Source organism: Corylus avellana, chromosome ca4, assembly GCF_901000735.1.
Source record: "Corylus avellana chromosome ca4, CavTom2PMs-1.0".
NCBI lineage: Eukaryota > Viridiplantae > Streptophyta > Magnoliopsida > Fagales > Betulaceae > Corylus > Corylus avellana.
In genome coordinates, this window is record NC_081544.1 from 29,551,464 (window position 1) to 29,570,114 (window position 18,651).

At 35.0% G+C, this 18,651-nt stretch overlaps 3 protein-coding genes across 3 annotated transcripts; 1 reads left to right on the forward strand and 2 right to left on the reverse strand.

The window, feature by feature from the left end:
• Positions 1-2,846: 2,846 nt before the first annotated feature.
• LOC132178527 (GDSL esterase/lipase APG-like) lies at positions 2,847-5,377 on the forward strand. The gene is made up of 5 exons (XM_059590965.1): positions 2,847-3,130; positions 3,441-3,571; positions 3,684-3,917; positions 4,696-4,951; positions 5,036-5,377. The coding sequence occupies exons 1-5, from the start codon at positions 2,878-2,880 to the stop codon at positions 5,230-5,232; spliced, it is 1,071 nt and encodes a 356-aa protein (XP_059446948.1). The 5' UTR covers positions 2,847-2,877; the 3' UTR covers positions 5,233-5,377.
• Positions 5,378-10,160: 4,783 nt separating this feature from the next.
• LOC132178384 (probable aldo-keto reductase 2) lies at positions 10,161-11,703 on the reverse strand. The gene is made up of 5 exons (XM_059590823.1): positions 11,605-11,703; positions 11,447-11,542; positions 11,185-11,357; positions 11,051-11,129; positions 10,161-10,499 (listed from the first exon to the last, which is right to left on the reverse strand). The coding sequence occupies exons 1-5, from the start codon at positions 11,701-11,703 to the stop codon at positions 10,161-10,163; spliced, it is 786 nt and encodes a 261-aa protein (XP_059446806.1).
• A 1,057-nt stretch (positions 11,704-12,760) lies between these two features.
• Positions 12,761-15,694, reverse strand: LOC132179125 (probable aldo-keto reductase 2). Its single transcript, XM_059591768.1, has 5 exons — positions 15,365-15,694; positions 15,076-15,276; positions 14,574-14,746; positions 14,397-14,499; positions 12,761-13,220 (listed from the first exon to the last, which is right to left on the reverse strand). The coding sequence occupies exons 1-5, from the start codon at positions 15,581-15,583 to the stop codon at positions 12,882-12,884; spliced, it is 1,035 nt and encodes a 344-aa protein (XP_059447751.1). The 5' UTR covers positions 15,584-15,694; the 3' UTR covers positions 12,761-12,881.
• Between the last annotated feature and the right edge of the window lie 2,957 nt (positions 15,695-18,651).

Sequence of the window (18,651 nt, forward strand, 5' to 3'; positions counted from 1 at the left end):
CGACCATATGATGGGAGATCGAGAGATGCGGTGACTGCGGTCGACAGTCGTGCAGTGCGGGGAGTGAGATGGGTCCGATGGGAGAGAGGTGCGGTCGACGGTGCGGCTGATGGCTGTGTTGAGGACTTGAGGTTGACGGCTGGGTGAAGTGGTGAACCGTGAAAGCCGAAAGGGAGAAAGAGGTGCGGCTGAATGGGTTACAGGTATGAGGTCTCTTTAGTGTCTAGGGTTTTCTAATTTTGTTTTGTGGTGTTTTAAGAGCGGGTAGGAGCGGGTCAGGGCGGGTACCTGCATAAAAAATTTTAGAAAACCCGAAACCCGCCCCGCCCCGCCCCGCACGGGTTGGATATTTTCAACCCGAACCCGCAAAAATACACACTGAACCCGCACGGGCCGGGGCGGGTCTTCGGGTTGGGCGGGTTTTGGCCCAGCCCTAGACAGGTTGACCGTCTAAGTTAACACTACAAAAAAAATTACCATATTCTGACGTGGCAAACAGTACATGATTTTTGCCACGTCACCATTTTTGACATGGCAAAAAATGCCACGTCAGAAAATATTTTCCTGACATAGCAAAAAATAGCACATCAAAAAATGTAAAAAAAATGGGCGGGATTTTGAATTTTTTCCCTCTTCTTATTTCCCCTCAACTTTTTTCCTTTTCTTATTCTTTCCCTCTTCATTTTTCCCCACGCTCTCTCTCTCCTCTCTCAATCTCCCTTTTCTGTGCGGCAACTCCCTCGATCTAGAGGAAGATGAAAAAGAAAAGGTAAAGAGAAAAAATTGAGAAGCAGCAAATCGAAGAAAGCAGAAAAAGAAAAAGAAAATGAGAAGAGAAGAAGAAAAAGTGAGAAGAATAAGAAAAAAAAAAAAAAAAGGAGAAGAGAAGATAAGAAAATTTTTTTTGGGTTTTTGATCTTTCAGATTGATTTTTTGATTTGGGTTTTTGATTTTTTGAAGATTTTTTCGGTTTGGGTTTGGGTTTTTGAAAATGGAGATCGAAAAGAAGAGAGAGAGAGAGAGAGTAAGAAAATGGAGAAATGGGAGAGCTGGCCGGAGAAAAGAATAGAGAGAAAGAGAAAATTGAGAAAAGAAATAGAGGTTCCGTGCAGAGAAACAAAAAAAAAAAAATTCGTTTCAATGGTGCAGAGAAATTACAAAAAAAAAAATTAAATTAAATTAAATTAAATTAATTAATTGAAAAAAATATTCCAGAAAAAAAATTTAAAAAAAAAAAATTATTTTTTTTAATTAATTTTTAAATTTCCTAACGTGTCAATTTTGACACGTCAGGAAATTTCTGACTCGTTATATTTTAACATGTCAAAAATTTTCTGACATGTTAAACAGTAACACGTCAGAAAAATAAAATAAAAATTTATTGACTCCTATGTACCTAACATTCAACACACGTCAGAATTGCCACGTCAGAAAACTCCAGTGAGAAAAAAAATTGTTTTTTTTGTAGTGTAACGCCTTTAACTGATAGAATGGGGTTTTGGATACAAAATAGTAGTTTAAAAGGGTCGGGTAGTAGGGTTGTCAATTCATGGGGACAAAGTGATAACACGTTGTAGTTGATGGGAGAAAAGGTAATTACCCCTAATATTGTTTAGCTTGTTTATCTCCATTTCACTTTACTATAATATCTGGAGGGAGCTTAATTAGTGATCAATGTCAATGGCCACATGCATTCATTTCATTTATGAAAGCTTTTTGGGGCTTGAAGTAATGGTATTGGACCCCCATAACCAGAGGACGGGGTTCACATCCATACGTAATTTAGGATATCAAATAGGTCTTAGCTTTAACTTTTCGTTTGCATGAATAACATAAAAGAAAAATGAATGAAGTTTATTTTGTGCAAGCAATATTAAGATTTCTCTTCTTCGAATATTTCTTTCGGAAAGGATCATCTTCTTTCAACATCCATGAATTGATCACCTGAAAATGACATTATATATTTAGCCCATCTGCCACCATGGTTGGCAACTCCAACCTAAGCGTACTTGCACCCATCACAAACGATTTTGACTCCTCTTCTTTCAAACTCTGCAAGTACTTACCAATGTGGCCAAGTTTTGATCTACAACGATTTCAATTTCAGACCATTGATCTTGAGACTTCATATGAGCGTCCCACATTGTCTAAGTATGGAGATGGAGATGTGCTTATATGTATACTTACACCATTCATGACAACAACGCGTTTTAAAGTCGTGATGGTCATGATCTCATCAGAACTCCGCAGTTAAGCGGGGAGCCAAAATGCGGACAATATTGTGCACTAGGATGGGGCGTTACAGGTTAAATTTTGCCAACACATTATTGGAATGGTTATTGATACTCAAAGTTAATTACCAATATTTCCTCTAACTCTAATCTCACGGCTCATTTACATTTCCTCACAATTAGGTTATCCATGCCATATGATCGGGACTGGTCGGCTAGAAATGCAACCACCGAAATAACTCAAGCACGTGCAACTTTCCCGTGTCTTCAACTCATTAAGCCAACACCCACCATCCTCCCAACTACCTTGCCCTACCTTAGTTAATAGTGAGCATAAATTCACCCTTATTTTAATTTGCTCTTTAATTTGTGAGCAAGAAGAAAAATCTCAACACACACATACACAAGAACACGAGCAAAATAATATTAATTTTACGTAAATTTTGCAAGCTAGCTGGTCACATCTATCAAAAAGGAAATTAATGTGCTTTTCAATGCATAATGTAACCACCTAAAGAGGACTCATTAAAGACGGACTCAACTTCCATCTTCTTTCTTCAAGACCAACTTGAATTGGGTCGTTTTAGTCTTCCTTTATAAGAACTAATTCCCAGCTCAAACCCTAAAACTACCAACGCTGTATAAAATGAATATCCAGTGCTTCAGAAGAGCACTGCTCTTGATATTTTCATTTGCATTGTTAAGATTTGGAAATGGGCAAGACTCGACTGCAATTGTACCAGGAATCATAACGTTTGGTGACTCTGCCGTAGACGTGGGGAACAATAACTATCTCCCTACACTTTTCAAGGCTAACTATCCTCCATATGGGAGGGACTTTGCCAATCATCAAGCCACTGGGAGGTTTTGCAATGGCAAACTAGCCACTGATATTACAGGTGAGTAATTCAACAAGACATCAATGCTAGCTAGAATGCCTGCGTACGGATTTTTTTTTTTTTAAATATATAAAGGGTATATCTCGGGATTTGTCCCGACTGAATCCTCGAGACACCGTGCAAAGAGATTGAGATTCCTTAAAATTTCTTTTAAATAATGGGTATTCTTCAAACAACCCAAACATAATTTCAATTCTTTTTTCTTCCCGATATTCACAATTTTGAATTTAGTTCAGTAGAATAGATAAAAATCGCAAACTAGGCTTGGATTGTCTAATTAATTAGTTGATCGAAATTTTACTTTTCGCAGCTGAAACTCTGGGTTTCACGACATATGCTCCAGCATATCTTAGCCCACAGGCATCAGGGAAGAACCTTCTAATTGGAGCCAACTTTGCTTCTGCTGCCTCGGGGTACGATGAGAAAGCAGCAATCCTTAATGTAAAGAACTCTATCTCACGCATGCCTGTCATGCATTAATCTCAATCTCCATATATATAGATAGAACATTTAAGATTTGATTTCGTGAAACAAATGAACTCTTTTTTGGCAGCATGCAATTCCATTGTCTCAGCAGCTGGAGTACTTTAAGGAATACAAGAGTAAGCTAGCAAAGGTTGCTGGTAGTACGAAAGCAGCATCCATCATCAAGGATTCCGTATATATTTTGAGTGCTGGTAGTGGCGACTTTCTGCAGAATTACTATGTTAATCCTTTTATCAACAAAATCTACACTGTCGATGAGTATGGCAACTACCTTGTTGGTGCATTCTCAAGCTTTGTCCAGGTATATATATCCTTGTTTTTTACTAAACTTTTTGGGAAAAATACATTTATTTTCTCCAAGTAACACCTCAATTATGCTCTCCCCAAACCACGATTTGTACTACTTGACACCCTCTGCTTAATATTTTTTTAGACTTCACACCTTCCATTAGCATTTGACGTTAAAATGGATGAAAAATACTGCACGTGTCCCACACGTGCTAATTTTTAAACTAAAATATTTGAAACAAACCCTTTTCGTAATTACGTCATCAAATTTAAAAAAGTGACATGGATGCTCCATATACTACAATTTCATGGCAAATTAAACATTTTTTCACTTTTTTCTCCAAAATACCCTTGAAGTTAATCAAAATAACCATTTCCAAAAAAAAAAAAAATTAAGGGGCTAATATGAATTTAATTTTTTAATAAATTTAAGGGTATTTTGAGGAGAAAAATGCAAAAATCTCTAATTTGACACGCGGTGATGATATGTAAGACTCTAATGTCACTTTTTATAGTTTTGAAGTGTAAACGCAAAAAAAATGATAGATCGGGAAGTTAAAGTGTATTATTCCCTTGAAAAAATGATAATTTGAGGGAACAAGTGTTACAAACGGTTGTTTAGGGGGCCATCTAAAATTTACCTGTTAGTTCATGGGGCTAAGTTAATTTTCTCCAAAATATTAACTTCTGCACTAAATGCACTCAAAAAACTAGCTGCAAATTTGTGCTTCAAATGCTCTATTTGGTAGCTAAGTGTTGAAAACAGAGTTGGTTGGTCTGATTGAAAACAGGACCTGTATGGGCTTGGAGCGAGGAAACTTGGGGTGACTTCACTCCCTCCATTGGGTTGCATTCCTTTAGCAATCACCTTATTTGGGTTTCATGAGAAGGGGTGCGTCACTAGGTTCAACACTGATGCGCAAGGGTTTAACAAGAAGATCAGCTCTGCTGCAGCAAATCTCCAAAAGCAACTTCCTGGTCTTAAGATTGTTATCTTTGACATTTTCAAGCCTCTCTATGATGTTGTTCGATCTCCATCAAAATATGGTAAGAAACATGCTTGTTTTTCCAACTGATTACGAATCCTTTGGATGGTGGAATAAATAATCTTTTGCTGTTGTCTTTTGGTAGGCTTCGTGGAAGCAAGGAGAGGCTGCTGTGGAACAGGAATAGTAGAGACAACATCGTTGTTGTGCAATCCCAAGTCACCAGGAACTTGTCCCAATGCAACTCAGTATGTGTTTTGGGACAGCGTCCACCCATCTGAGGCTGCTAATCAAGTTCTTGCTGATGCATTGATTCTCCAAGGCATCGACCTCATTACATGAGGATATATATATATATATATATGGTTCTTTTTATCCCTGCAAAATGTCTAAATTAAAGTTACTTTACTCGTTTGTTACCATGGAAATGATGCAAAAGTTGTAATAGTAATCATGTAACTGAGGAAAATTATTCTCAGTTGATTGATGTTTTGTGTAATTTATTCGTACTCTTAAGAACTCCCTAAAAGCCAAATGGGTTTGGAATAATAATTTTTGAGCTTAATCTCATCAAAAGAGATACACCTGAAAAAAGGAAAACGAACATGAAAAATATAATATTCTGTTTTTCAGAATTTATTCACCTGAAAAAAGGAAAACGAACACGAAAAATCATATTTTTCTCATCCTGCAAATGGTTGAAGATATATGACTTATGAGACTTGTACTTTTCGATTTCTATATTACTCATTATGTCTCCACAACAAACAAAGCAAAAGAGTTGAAAAGGGAAAACAGGAGCATTTGAAATTTGAATGTTCTATTTCACATAAGGGTAATACTGAAAAATGTTGCAATGGTCCTTTTCGTTATTACGCCATCTAAAAAGTTTGGTTTATTTTTAAGAGGAATGGCATAATTCCGGTAACAAGTCACTTGTGTTTTAAATGCAAAGAAATCATGTGCCATCCTTCCAAGCCCTTAGCCCCTTTTTGGTAAGGTTGGCGATATCCTAAATAACTTATGGTACAATACCGGTATCCCGGATATTGTCACATACCGTCATGTAATAGCAACTACTAGCGAAGCCTCAATAGTGACTTATCCTTCCACGCTGTATCTGTCACTAATAATAATTGGATGCAAGGCCAAACAATAAAAATAACTCTCTGCTATGACCACAAGGTCAAGTCTATATTGTTATGCACGGAATTAAAATACAAATCCCAAAGAAGAAGAAAAGAACAAAATAGAAAATAGATCAATTATACACAACACCAAGATTTAAGTGGTTCGGCTTAACAAGCCTACATTTACTGACGAAAATGACTCGGAGGAAATTCATTAACAAAAGATGAAGTACAAAAAAGTAGTAGGGAGAAAACCACTCAAAACTCAAAGCCCCAATACATCTAAATTTCACTCTCACACAAAAGAGAAAACTAATACAAGAAAAACTCTTTTTCCCTACAAACACGCGAGAAAACTAAGTGAGATGGCACAGATTTCTTCGTTATTGTGCTGCTCTATAAAGGCTGAAGTTATGTCTCTTTTATAGATGCGATAGTCGGCCAAAAAGTTTCCCAACAAGAGGAGGAAAAACAAAACCTTGTCATATATATATATAAAAGCCGAGTTTTGACGTAGGGAATGCTTAGAATTGCGACACGTGTCCTCCTAACTCCATCTCCCACATCTCTCTCTCTCTCCCTCTATCTCAACTTAAATGTCTTAAACTAATTCTATAGTTTAAGACATTTAATTAATTATGCTAACTCTCACTCTCCCATAATTTGTGTTTCAATCGTTTTTTTTTTTTTTTAATTAATTGTGCTAACTCTCTCCCATAATTTGTGTTTCAATCGTTTTTTGTCAATCTCTCTCTCTCTCCCTCTATCTCCACTTAATTGTCTTTAATCTCTCTCCCATAATTTTATATTTGAATTCTTTTTCTTTTTCTTTTTTTAATTAATTTTGCTAACTCTCACTCTCCCATAATTTATGTTTCAACCGTTTTTTTTTAATATAATTTTATGTTTGAACCTTTTCTTTTCTCTCTCTAAACTAATTATATGGTTTAAGTGTCTTAACTATTTCTGTCTCCCACTATCTCCACTTAAATGTCTTAAATCTTTCTCCCATAATTTTACATCTGAATTCGTTTTTTTTTTTTTAATTAATTGTGCTAACTCTCACTCTCCCATAATCTCTCTTTCTCTCCCATAATTTATGTTTCAACTGTTTTTTTTTTTAATATAATTTTATGTTTGAACCTTTTATTTTCTCTTTCTAAACTAATTATATGATTTAAGTGTCTTAACTATTTCTTTCTCCCATAATTTTGTCTCTCTCTCTCTCCATCTATCTCCACTTAAATGTCTTAAATCTCCACTTAAATGTCTTAAATCTCTCTCCCATAATTTTATATCTAAATTCATTTTTTTTTAATTAATTGTGCTAACTCTCACTCTCCCATAAAAGCCGAGTTTTGACGTAGGGAGTGCTTAGAATTGCGACACGTGTCCTCCTAAGCATTTAAGTTTCAACCGTCTCTCTCTCTCTCTCTCTCTCTCTCTCTAGCCTTCTATCTCCACTTAATTGTCTTAAATCTCTCTCCCATAATTTTATATCTGAATTCATTTTTTTTTTTTAAATTAATTGTGCTAACTCTCACTCTCCCATAATCTCTCTCTCCCATAATTTATGTTTCAACCGTTTTTTTTTTAATATAATTTTATGTTTGAACATTTTATTTTCTCTCTCTAAACTAATTATATGGTTTCAGTGTCTTAACTATTTCTTTCTCCCATAATTTTGTCTCTCTCTCTCTCTCCCTCTATCTCCACCTAAATGTCTTAAATCTCTCTCCCATAATTTTATATCTAAATTCATTTTTTTTTAATTAATTGTGCTAACTCTCACTCTCCCATAAAAGCCGAGTTTTGATAGGGAGTGCTTAGAATTGCAACACGTGTCCTCCTAACTCCATTTTTCTTTTGTCTTAACTCTCTCTCCCATAAATCCGTAGGTCTCTCTCTCTCTCCCCCTTTATCTCCACTTAAATGTCTTAAATCTCTCTCTCCCATAATTTATGTTTGAATCGATTTTTTTATTTTTTATTTGTAATGCATTGAATTGTCTTAATGAAGAAAACAAAAGGTTTTCAAATTCTCTATTTCTCCCTCTTTATTTAATTTTCTTTTTATCTTCTCTTACTTTATGTTTATATCTCAATGTGAGATATATTATCATATATATTCATCATCATCATATATAAAAGCCGAGTTTTGGCTCGGAGAGAGCGTAGAATTGCGACACGTGTCCTGAACTTTTTTTTTTTTTTTTTTGTCTTAACTCTCTCTCCCACAAATCCGTAGGTCTCTCTCTCTCTCCCTCTACCTGCATTTAAATGTCTTAAATCTTTCTCTCTCCCATAATTTATGTTTGAACCGATTTTTTTATTTTTTATTTGTAATGCATTGAATTGTCTTAATGAAGAAAACAAAAGGTTTTCAAATTCTCTATTTCTCTCTCTTTATTTAATTTTCTTTTTATCTTCTCTTGCTTTATGTTTATATCTCAATATGAGACAATTAAAATGTATGAGTTTTATTTGTAATATATTTAATTGTCTTAATGAAGAAAACAAAAGGTTCTCAAATTCTCTCTTTCTCTCTCAGTTTATTTTTCTTTTTCTCTTCTCTTGCTTTCTATTTATATCTCAATGTTCCTCTATCAATTTCACACTCAAATCAGGAAAAAGACAAGACTACAAGAGAGAGGTAGAGAGAGTTTCTAATCATTGTTTCTCAATGATTTCTTTTCTTTATTTTATTTTTTTGCAATAACAGTTCTTTTCAATTTTCCAATCGTTATTTCTCAATGAAAAATTATATTATTCTCAATAAAGAATATAATAGTTATTTTCAATAAATTATATCAAAACACTTGACGGATTTCGTTAGTATATAAAATGATGACACATATGGCTCTTAATAAAAATATATATAAATATATAAAATTTAGATTTTTTTTTGTTAAAAAAAAAAAAAAAAACCAGGTGGTAACCAACCAACAGCCACCTCTTGAGAGAGGAGGTGGTCAGCCTATGGGGTGACTACGGTTTTTAAGAATTACACAAGTTAGTAATACAACAGTTGCAGTATTAAAGATGACAATTGATTGTTTAGCAAGCATAAGTTAAGTATTAACAAATTGAGAAAGTAATGACATGATGGAGCTAGCAATTTGCGAGCGTGAGTTTAATAGATTTAAAACACTTATTTTGAACAATAACTAGTCTACCTGTTATGTTTTTTGTTTTGCACACTAGCTTCAACATACATTAATTAGTTGTTGTTGCCAAAATCGTATCAAAATTGCCAACTTTGTTTTAGCTTGGTTAATAGTGTTTTTAATATTGTTGGAGAATCATTCAGATGTTGTGACATGCTTCATGAAAAAAAAAAATGTTGAAATTGTTGAAGCACTATGAAATAATGAAACTTCTACTAATCGTGGGTTGAATTAATAAATGAATATGAATAGACTTTAAGATATATGTCGGAGTTCTCATTATGGTGTAATTGTTAATCTTATTCATATGTTTTCTTTTTTCCTGTCATCAATGCGATTGAAGATTTTGTGAAATATGATTTATATTATACACAGAAAGCATAAGAAATATACTAATTCAGTCGCTCCAAACTTTCGAATTTACAGTTATCTTTTGAGGATTACATATGAGTTATCTCAAGCATTACAATGAAGAGAATAATATATCATGAATGCAATGAGGTTAGTTGAACATTCAAAGTAGCATTTACAAGCTATGAGAGAAGATAGGTTGAACTATTTATTTGAAGAAGTTTATGTATTTTATGTCAAAAACAATATTATTGTGCCCAATATATATGGATGATCTATACCAATTGCAGTCATGATGAAAAGCTCAAATAGATTATTGTGCCCATTATCCTCTGGAGCTTTCATATTATACTATTATAGACATACCTATAAACTTAACAATTGTTTACTTTTAACAAGGCTAAATTAATTTGTCTTGTTCAATTATATTTGAATAATTTTTTAATAATTCAACTTATTACCTTGAATAACCAGCTTGAATGCTTGAAACATATATTATTGACATTCGTTCTAGTGAATAATTTATTATGAGCACAGTCAAGATCTCAACATATACACTTCAATTATAATATTAACGTCTATAAGGATTCAAATTATTGAGACACACAACAAAAAGCCTATGCTTATGCAATTTTCCATGAAGAAAGTGGTGGAGTTTCAGAATCCTTCCAAGTCGTAATATCATTCGAATACCTATCACCCTTAACAGCATCCTCTGAAGCAAATGATTCGAGTTCAACCATTTCTTCTGGTGTGAGTTTCACAGACAGAGCTCTAATATTCTCGTTGAAGTTTTCAATCTTGGTGGTTCCTGGAATTGGACACACGTCATCCCCTTGGTGATGAACCCAAAACAATGCTAGCTGTGATGGGGTGCATCCCTTTCTCGTTGCCATTTCATTAACACGCTCAAATATAATTTTGTTGTGCTCTAGATTTTCAGGTTGGAACCTAGGTATGAACTGCAAGCAACAAATAATACATACATCAATTGAGGTAGGTTCATAGTGAGTGCCATTTTGGCATCCCTTTCATTATTCGAGAACGGCAGTATAATATGTTACGAAAATGTTACACATATTCTTACTCTCACACTTTTAAATGCATATTCATTGACATGACACTACAAATTACTATTAACTCCAAAATCTAATTGTAATTTATTCAAATCTAATGATGATTTTTAGCACAACGTCAGAAGGTGTACATTTAAAGTTGAGAGTGAGATTGTGTATAACATTCCTCATGTGTCATTGAATTACTTGCATATATTAATTAGTCAACTAATGTTATTTTAAAAAAGTCAAGTTATGTGACATAGGCAGAGTAGAATAAATAATAATCAAATATTTTAGAGGCAACAATAAAATAACAGCAAAGAATTAGTGAAGAGCCATTAATTAAATAAAAACTAGTTTATTTGAAAAATCAAAAGAAGCTATTGACCATCTATATTTTGACTTGTAGATGTACGTACAAACCTTTAGCAACTACTTGTTCGTAAGTTCGTAACCCTTTCGACAGCCTTAACCCCCGAGGAAAAGATTCCTCGTCCAATAGGACTGTATGCAACAATCCCAATGCCCAGTTCCCTGACAAATTATTAAGGAATTAATAATTAATGTAATTGATGCGTAGCTCGATCACCTGCAAGTAGGAATGATTTCTTGCTCGACGTCTCTGGACCACAAAGACCACTCCAGCTGCACAGCTGTTATTGGATGAACCGAATGTGCTCTTCTGATGGTTGAAGCAGAGGCCTCAGAGAGACCTATGTACTTTATTTTACCTTCTTCAACTAGCTTCTTCAGTTCCCCAATCTACGTGTAGAAGAAAACAAGTGCTGGTAGTAGAGATCGATGCAATCCAAGTGGAGGCGCTTCAAGCTGGCCTCACAGGAGGCTCTCACATACGCTGGATCGCCACGTGTCTCCCACTTCCCATCCACATACCTGACTCCGAACTTAGTTGCCAATTCCACCTTCTCTCTCACCCCTCCCAAAGCCTGCATGCGCCCCAACAATTAGCGAAAACTAAGAACAAACAAACAAGAAAAAGAAAAGGGACCTTTCCAAGAAGGATTTTGTTGGTGAAGGGGCCGTAGATGTCGGGGGTGTCGAGGAAGGTGACACCGGAGTGGACGGCGTGGTGGATGAGAGCGATCATGTCTTGTTCGGGCTTGGGATAGCCATAGAACATAGAAGGCGGACATATATGCTCATGCAACCCAGGCCCTGCGCCGACACCTCCAGTCCCTGTGAACCTAGCTTTATCCTCCCGACTCTTACGCCCGCCATTTCTTTCTACAAACAATACCAGCAGCAGCTAATATTGTGAGATAGCCATAGTACTATGTGTATGTTTGCTTTCAAGGTTTGGATCCCCAATTCAACCGAATCATTGACCATCTAGGATGGCCGTGACGGTAATCAAATCCTTTGTCTCTCACGACCGGCCTAAGTATTCAATGATTTGGTTGATTGGCTTGGAATGATAAGTTAATATTGTGAGATAGTTATATAATAAAAATGTGATTTTTAACCTTATTCTTTAATTAAGTTAATCATTTAATTTAGAATAATATATATTATAAACCACATTTTTATTTCACAATATTAATATGATTTATATTAAAGGGAGGATGTCCCAAGGGAATGGGATGTCCACTTCCATGAGCAGATTTGACTCTGAAAATACCAAGGGGGGAGGGGTCCAAATTAGCTTGTCAGGGCTAGGGATAATGGGGAGATGGATTTCTAGGATTTTGGAGATGGTGTGGGGGTCAAAAAGGGCATTCAGTGTAGGTATGTACCAGCAATTGTGTAAATGACTAAATGAGCTGTTGAATGAAGTTTACTTCAAACTGCGTAAGAAAAGTTTGAAGAGAATATTAAAATTCTGGTCGAAATTTGAAGGGATGACTCTAATTTTATCTAAAATAAAAGTAAAATCGTCAAACTTCTAGAGTAAGAACCTACATTAGCCAATCTGTTAAGATCTTCTTAACCATATCGAAAGATAATTATAATACTCTGGATATCTTGATAGGATCTGTTTGGATAAGAAGAATTTTTTAATTTACTACGTGCATTCTTTTACTTCATGTCAAACTTTAAGCTTAACTTCTTTGTGTACAAGCTCTCAACAATAATCCAACATCATAAACAAAGATCTATTACATAGCCAAATATGTGTGTTTTGTTGTTTCATGAATCAGGCAGCATCACATTCTAACCAAACATATATTATTCAGAGCAGTCAAGAACTCAACACACTTCAATTATAACATTGACAAAGTCTATGGGGGGATTCAAGTTATTGAGACACACAGCAAAGACATATGCTTATGCAGCTTTCCATGAAGAAAGTGGGGGAGTTTCAGAATTCTTCCAACTCGGCATGCCAGACATATATCTATCACCCTTGACAATATCCTCTGAAGCAAATGATTCAAGTTCAGCCATTTCTTCTGGGATGAGTTTCATAGACAGAGCTCCAATGTTCTGGTTGAAGTTTTCAATCTTAGTGGTTCCTGGAATGGGACACACGTCATTCCCTTGGTGATGAACCCAGGCCAGTGCTAGTTGTGATGGGGTGCATCCCTTCCTCGTTGCCATTTCATTAACACGCTCAAATACAATTTTGTTATGCTCCAGATTTTCAGGTTGGAACCTAGGTAGTGACTGCGAGCCGTGAATACATACGTCAGCATTGAGACTGGAATCACATATTAATGGACATCTAAGGTACCAATGATAAGCATACCCTTTAGAATACGTATAAGCACTAAGACTGAAATTATTAAATATATTTCAATGAGGCTGTGTAATTCATGAAGGCAATATTTTTTCAAATTTTATGAAGGCAATAATGAGCGCACACTTAAACATAATTCTGTAACATAGCTATTTATCTGGCCCTAAGCATCCACAGCTGCTATGCCCTGCCTTAATTTTCCCAACACTGAAGGATTCAGGAGGACAATAAAGATACCATCAACTGATGTAATTAAACACGCATTTTTCTAGGAGTACTATAGCCTCCAAAAAGGAAAAGTGTTCATCATGGATAACTAATGCAGAGTACAGTAAATAATAAACAAATCTCTTAGGAGCAACAAAAAAAATAGTCAAGAACCATTAAATAAAAACTAGTTTGCAAAATCAAATGGAGCTGATGTGAAAACCAACACCTAAGGATGTCTTCTATTTCATGTATAATGAGCTAAGAGGTAAATACCATCATAGAAAGGAACTAAACATTCTGATTGGCTATGCAAGAAGTTGAGGTGGGCTACAGTACTACACATTCACAATGAACACTTGACATCTATACTAAAGTTTTAGCAAACCATTGAGCATCGAAAACCATTTGTTTAGACAAATTATGACTACTTGAATATTGTAAAGACTGAAGAAAATTGTGAGCACAGTTCAAGTTTTATCTAGAAAGTTGACCACTCTATGAGGTCATTAAAAAAAGGGGGAAAGCATACTGATCTTTGTAAGGTCTGTTAATTCATCATCTATTTGAAAAGCTTACACTGATTAAAAAAAAAAAAAAAAAAAAAAGAAACTGATGAGTTGAATCATTTAACGCTTGGAGTAGAAAACACGTGAAATGTTTTTATTGAAAATAAGGGTCAAGTTTCAAATCAAGATCTCAATCGGATACTATGTTAAATTTCCATTTTATTCCAAAAATTTAAGCTAATAAAAAAAATGAAACGTCAATCACTTAGCCAACAGTTACTTGTGAGTCAGAATAGTGCTAAATGCAGCAATGATGCTATAGAACTGTTATTCTAAATGATTGCTTATTTCAATTTGAAGCCCAACATTTGCGGTAGATTTACAAACCTTTCGGAAGTCATCGTCGGAAAGATTTTCAATAGCCTTAACCCCCGATGAAAAGAATCCTCGTCCAAGAGGACTGTATGCAACAATCCCAATGCCCAGTTCCCTGAAAAATTAAAATTTGGATTTTGATATTCTATAACCTCATAAAAAAAGGAATTAATGCAATTGATGCCTCACCTGCAAGTGGGAATGATTTCCTCTTCGACATCTCTAGACCACAAAGACCACTCCAGCTGCACAGCTGTTATTGGATGAACCGCATGTGCTCTTCTGATGGTGGAAGCAGAGGCCTCGGAGAGACCTATGTACTTTATTTTACCTTCTTCAACTAGTTTCTTCAGTTCCCCAATCTATACAGCATACACAAGAAAAGAATCACGGGTACTCAATTGCAAAATTAAGCTAATTTTTGTTATATGAACATATTGATAGTCTTCAAAATATGCCGATCGAACCCATTGGTGTTATTCTCTCATTATATTGAACTGATTGAAGTAGAACAAAAAGGCGAATAGGGTGTTCCCAAATTGGTTTGCGTGTGCTCCTAAAAGTAATTGCAATTATATCATTATACGACAACAAAGTGGTACCTAGATCTTCATCCTCTACTCTAACCTATCATGGAAAACAATCACTCTGCTTGACAAAGGGTAGTTTACGGAGGATGCAAGGAACAAACCGTGACTTCGATGGGAAGACGAGTGTCGACGCGGTGTTGGTAGTAGAGATCGATGCAATCCAAGTGGAGGCGCTTCAAGCTGGCCTCACAGGCGGCTCTCACATACGCCGGATCGCCATGGATCTCCCACTTTCCATCCCCAAAGCTACCTCCGAACTTGGTTGCCAATTCCACCTTCTCTCTCACCCCTCCCTTCAAAGCCTGCATGCGCCCCAACAATTAGCGAAAACAAAGAACAAACGAGCACAACAAGAAAAGAAAAAAGTAGAAGAAGAAAAAGGAATGGAACCTTTCCGAGAAGGATTTCGTTGGTGAAGGGGCCGTAGACGTCGGAGGTGTCGAGGAAGGTGACGCCGGAGTGGACGGCGTGGTGGATGAGAGGGATCATGTCTTGTTCGGGCTTGGGAGGGCCATAGGAGCCGGACATGCTCATGCAACCGAGGCCCTGTGCGGACACCTCCAGTCCCTGAGAACCTAGCTTTATCCTCCCCACTCTGCCGGCCTCCATTTCTAATTTCTTCTACAAACAATAATACCAGTAGCAGCAGAAACCCAAGTTCTGTGATTAAAAAGGCTCTTAATTTGTGAGAGAGTGGTTAGTGAAGGAGGGATATATATATATATATATATATATATATATATAAAGAACGAACATTACATATTTAGCCCAAAAGAAAAGTGAAATAATCACACTTCTAGGTAAGGACATATGTCTTGTTAAAAAAAAAAAAAAAAAAAAAAGCGTAAGCGCTTACGTTAGCCAATCTGACAGTGTCCTTTTTTAGCCAAAGCAAATGACCAATTGGTTCTTCCATTCTTTGTCTTTTATATGGTATTTTGTTTTTAAAAGTTGTTTATAATTTTTTAGAAATAATCACACTTCTAGCTTAAGGACTTAAATGTCAGCCAATCAGCTGACAGGGTCCTCTTTTAACCAAAACAAAAAACAAATTGGTATACGTTCTTCCATTCTTTGTCTTTTAGATGGTATTTTGCTTTTAAGTTGTTTATAATTTTGCTCGGAAGTTCCAGATTTTGGCAAAGTGATTCTTGTGAGGACAATTGAAGCTAAAAAAGTTATTGTTTTTCTTTGTCAGTAAAGCCCCATTAATTAAGTGCTGCTTCCTGCTTGACTTGGCATGCATAAGGTGATCATCACTATATATATATATATATATATATATATATAGAGCATTTTCATTAGCTATTTTAAAGCTGCTTTCCTTCCTAAAGTATAGAAAAAATCTCTAAAAAATCATAAAAACTCATCTACTACAGCTTTCATATATCTTCTTTATACATTAGGATTACTATAGTTGAACCAAATATATTGGATTTAACTGTAGCAATCCACGTGGTTTATTATAATTATAAAATGACATTCTCTCTCATCTCACACATTCTTATGCAAAATAAATAAATATAGAAATAAAAAAAGTAAAAATAAGAATATTTTAATGTTATAAAAAAATATAAAGAGAAGCTAATGTATTTGAATAAAGAAGTAAAAAGTGCCGAAATTATCAAATAAAAATGCAAGTGGATGCAAGATATGATGGATGATGATAAGATAAGATAATATGAAGATATGGAGAAAAGAATGTCATATCTAATCTATTTGGTGGACATAGACATATCTTCTAAAGATAAGGTGGATAATTATTAGTTTTATGATTTTTTTAAGTTTTGAGTGCTTTTTGTAGGACTTGAGTGCTTTGTGTAGGATTTGTCTATTGACTTGTTTATTGTTTTGTATTTTGGAGTTTGTAATGTCCTACTGTCTACTTAAGACATGTGTGGACGTTGTCACGTTGGTTTTCTATAAGCAAAGAAGAAAGTAGCAACAAGCAAGTTGATTGTTAATTTTCTTAAGAATATTATCTTGCTTTAATTACTTCTTCCATTCTTTGAGAGTGTGACAAGTGTATGAGTGAGAGTGTAATATAGTTTGTAAACTTATCACCCATTTATTTTGGTATTAATTTGTAAACTCAATACCAACAAAAAGTAATTTATTCTTAAAATTTGGGGAAAATGAGAATGAAGTTGCTGGATGGGACATTACAAATTTAGCTGTAATTAAAAGAGGTTAAGTTTTTCTTAATTTTAGTAAACTTAAGATGCTACAATTGCCATCACATTATTAGTATTTATACACTGAAATTGTACTTATAATCTCATATACAATGAGTTGGTTAGTGTTTTCAAGATGGGTAAAATTGTCCATTAAATTAAAATGACAATTATATATATATATATATATACACACCTCATTATTGGAGAGATACACGAAAAACATAAGAGTGACTTCTAACATTGTTCTATTGCGATCATATTCTAATGCGAAATAGGCATTCTTACTTCTACACCCGAAAAGTGTGAAGTTTTTCAAAATGGAAAGGATCCTATTCCGACACGAAAAAGGATAATTTCAAGTCAATGCACACCCTTAGTTAGCTTTCACAGTTGAAAAGTTTAAAGTTTTTCAAAATGTGTTTTGGTTTTTGAAGGGTACGTGTTTTGTGGTTTGTTTTAAAAGGAAAAGGCAGGGACAACAAACAAAAATGTCTGAAAAATCTGATAATTATTGTCTGAAAATTATTTTTCAATATTTGAAAAAGAATTAATTATGTAAAAGTTTATCAAGTGTGCTCGTGAGTCGCGACACTAGAGTGACAAGATATTTTGTTGTCGGAGAAAAAAATAAAGAGCAACAGTATATTTTATTCGTTTAGATCCGTAGGGTCCAAGGAGGATATTTCAGATTTCCCTCCTTTACACGTGGCTAAATCGTAGCAAGTACATTTGACATGGACCAGGATCCCCCCGCATTATTGAGAGAATTTGAGATTTTCTGATTTTTAATCCTAATCATCTATTTTTATCCAACAGCCCATATAAGCTATGTTTGGCTCAGCCCATATAAGCTATGTTTGGCAAGAGCCAGCCCGGCACCGTAGCTGGAACGGCACTGTTCCAGCTACAGTGCCAACTGACACGTGGCAGCAGAAATTAATTTTTTTACCTTTTTTAAAAAAAAAAAGAAAAAAAAAATGAGGAGAACGCTGGGGTGGTTCCGGCCAAAATGGGGTGGGGTTTAAGACCACGGCGATCTGAAGATAGTCGAACCCTTACAGGCAATAGAGGTGGCCCCAAAGCGTTCTCCTCCTTTTTTTTTTTTTTTTAATATTTTGATTTAAAAAAAAAAAAAAAAAAAAAGATAAAAAATTTAATTTCTGCTGCCACGTGTCAGTTGGCACTGTAGCTGGAACAGTGCCGTTCCAGCTACAGTGCCGGGCCTGGCTCTTGCCAAACATAGCTATAATGTCTCGTGTCCCATTTAAATTAAATAATAATAAAATATCACTTAAATTAAGGAGCTCTAAAAAAAAAACATTAAATTAAGGAGCTCTAAAAAAAAAACATTGAAAAAAATAAAAGAAGACACTTAGAGCTAGTCCGACCACCAGACTCAAGTTTTGGTTTCAGTCACCCTTGAACTTTTTTTTTCCTATTAATTGCTTTTTCTTCTTTCTTATTTTTTAATTTTTATCATTAAGAGGATACTAACATTTT

What these genes read in the sequence shown, in the direction of transcription:
- LOC132178527 (XM_059590965.1), top strand. Translation starts at nt 2,878, where the DNA reads ATGAATATCCAGTGCTTCAGAAGAGCACTGCTCTTGATATTTTCATTT. An exon ending in AGAAAGCAGCAATCCTTAAT is followed by an intron (nt 3,572 to 3,683) that starts GTAAAGAACTCT and finishes CTTTTTTGGCAG; the next exon opens with CATGCAATTCCATTGTCTCA. An exon ending in TCGATCTCCATCAAAATATG is followed by an intron (nt 4,952 to 5,035) that starts GTAAGAAACATG and finishes GTCTTTTGGTAG; the next exon opens with GCTTCGTGGAAGCAAGGAGA.
- LOC132179125 (XM_059591768.1), bottom strand. Translation starts at nt 15,583, where the DNA reads ATGGAGGCCGGCAGAGTGGGGAGGATAAAGCTAGGTTCTCAGGGACTG. An exon ending in GTCTTCCCATCGAAGTCACG is followed by an intron (nt 14,747 to 15,075) that starts GTTTGTTCCTTG and finishes TATGCTGTATAG; the next exon opens with ATTGGGGAACTGAAGAAACT. An exon ending in CCGACGATGACTTCCGAAAG is followed by an intron (nt 13,221 to 14,396) that starts GTTTGTAAATCT and finishes CACGGCTCGCAG; the next exon opens with TCACTACCTAGGTTCCAACC.
- LOC132178384 (XM_059590823.1), bottom strand. Translation starts at nt 11,703, where the DNA reads ATGATCGCTCTCATCCACCACGCCGTCCACTCCGGTGTCACCTTCCTC. An exon ending in ACAAAATCCTTCTTGGAAAG is followed by an intron (nt 11,543 to 11,604) that starts GTCCCTTTTCTT and finishes GGGCGCATGCAG; the next exon opens with GCTTTGGGAGGGGTGAGAGA. An exon ending in GGGTTAAGGCTGTCGAAAGG is followed by an intron (nt 10,500 to 11,050) that starts GTTACGAACTTA and finishes TGTTGCTTGCAG; the next exon opens with TTCATACCTAGGTTCCAACC.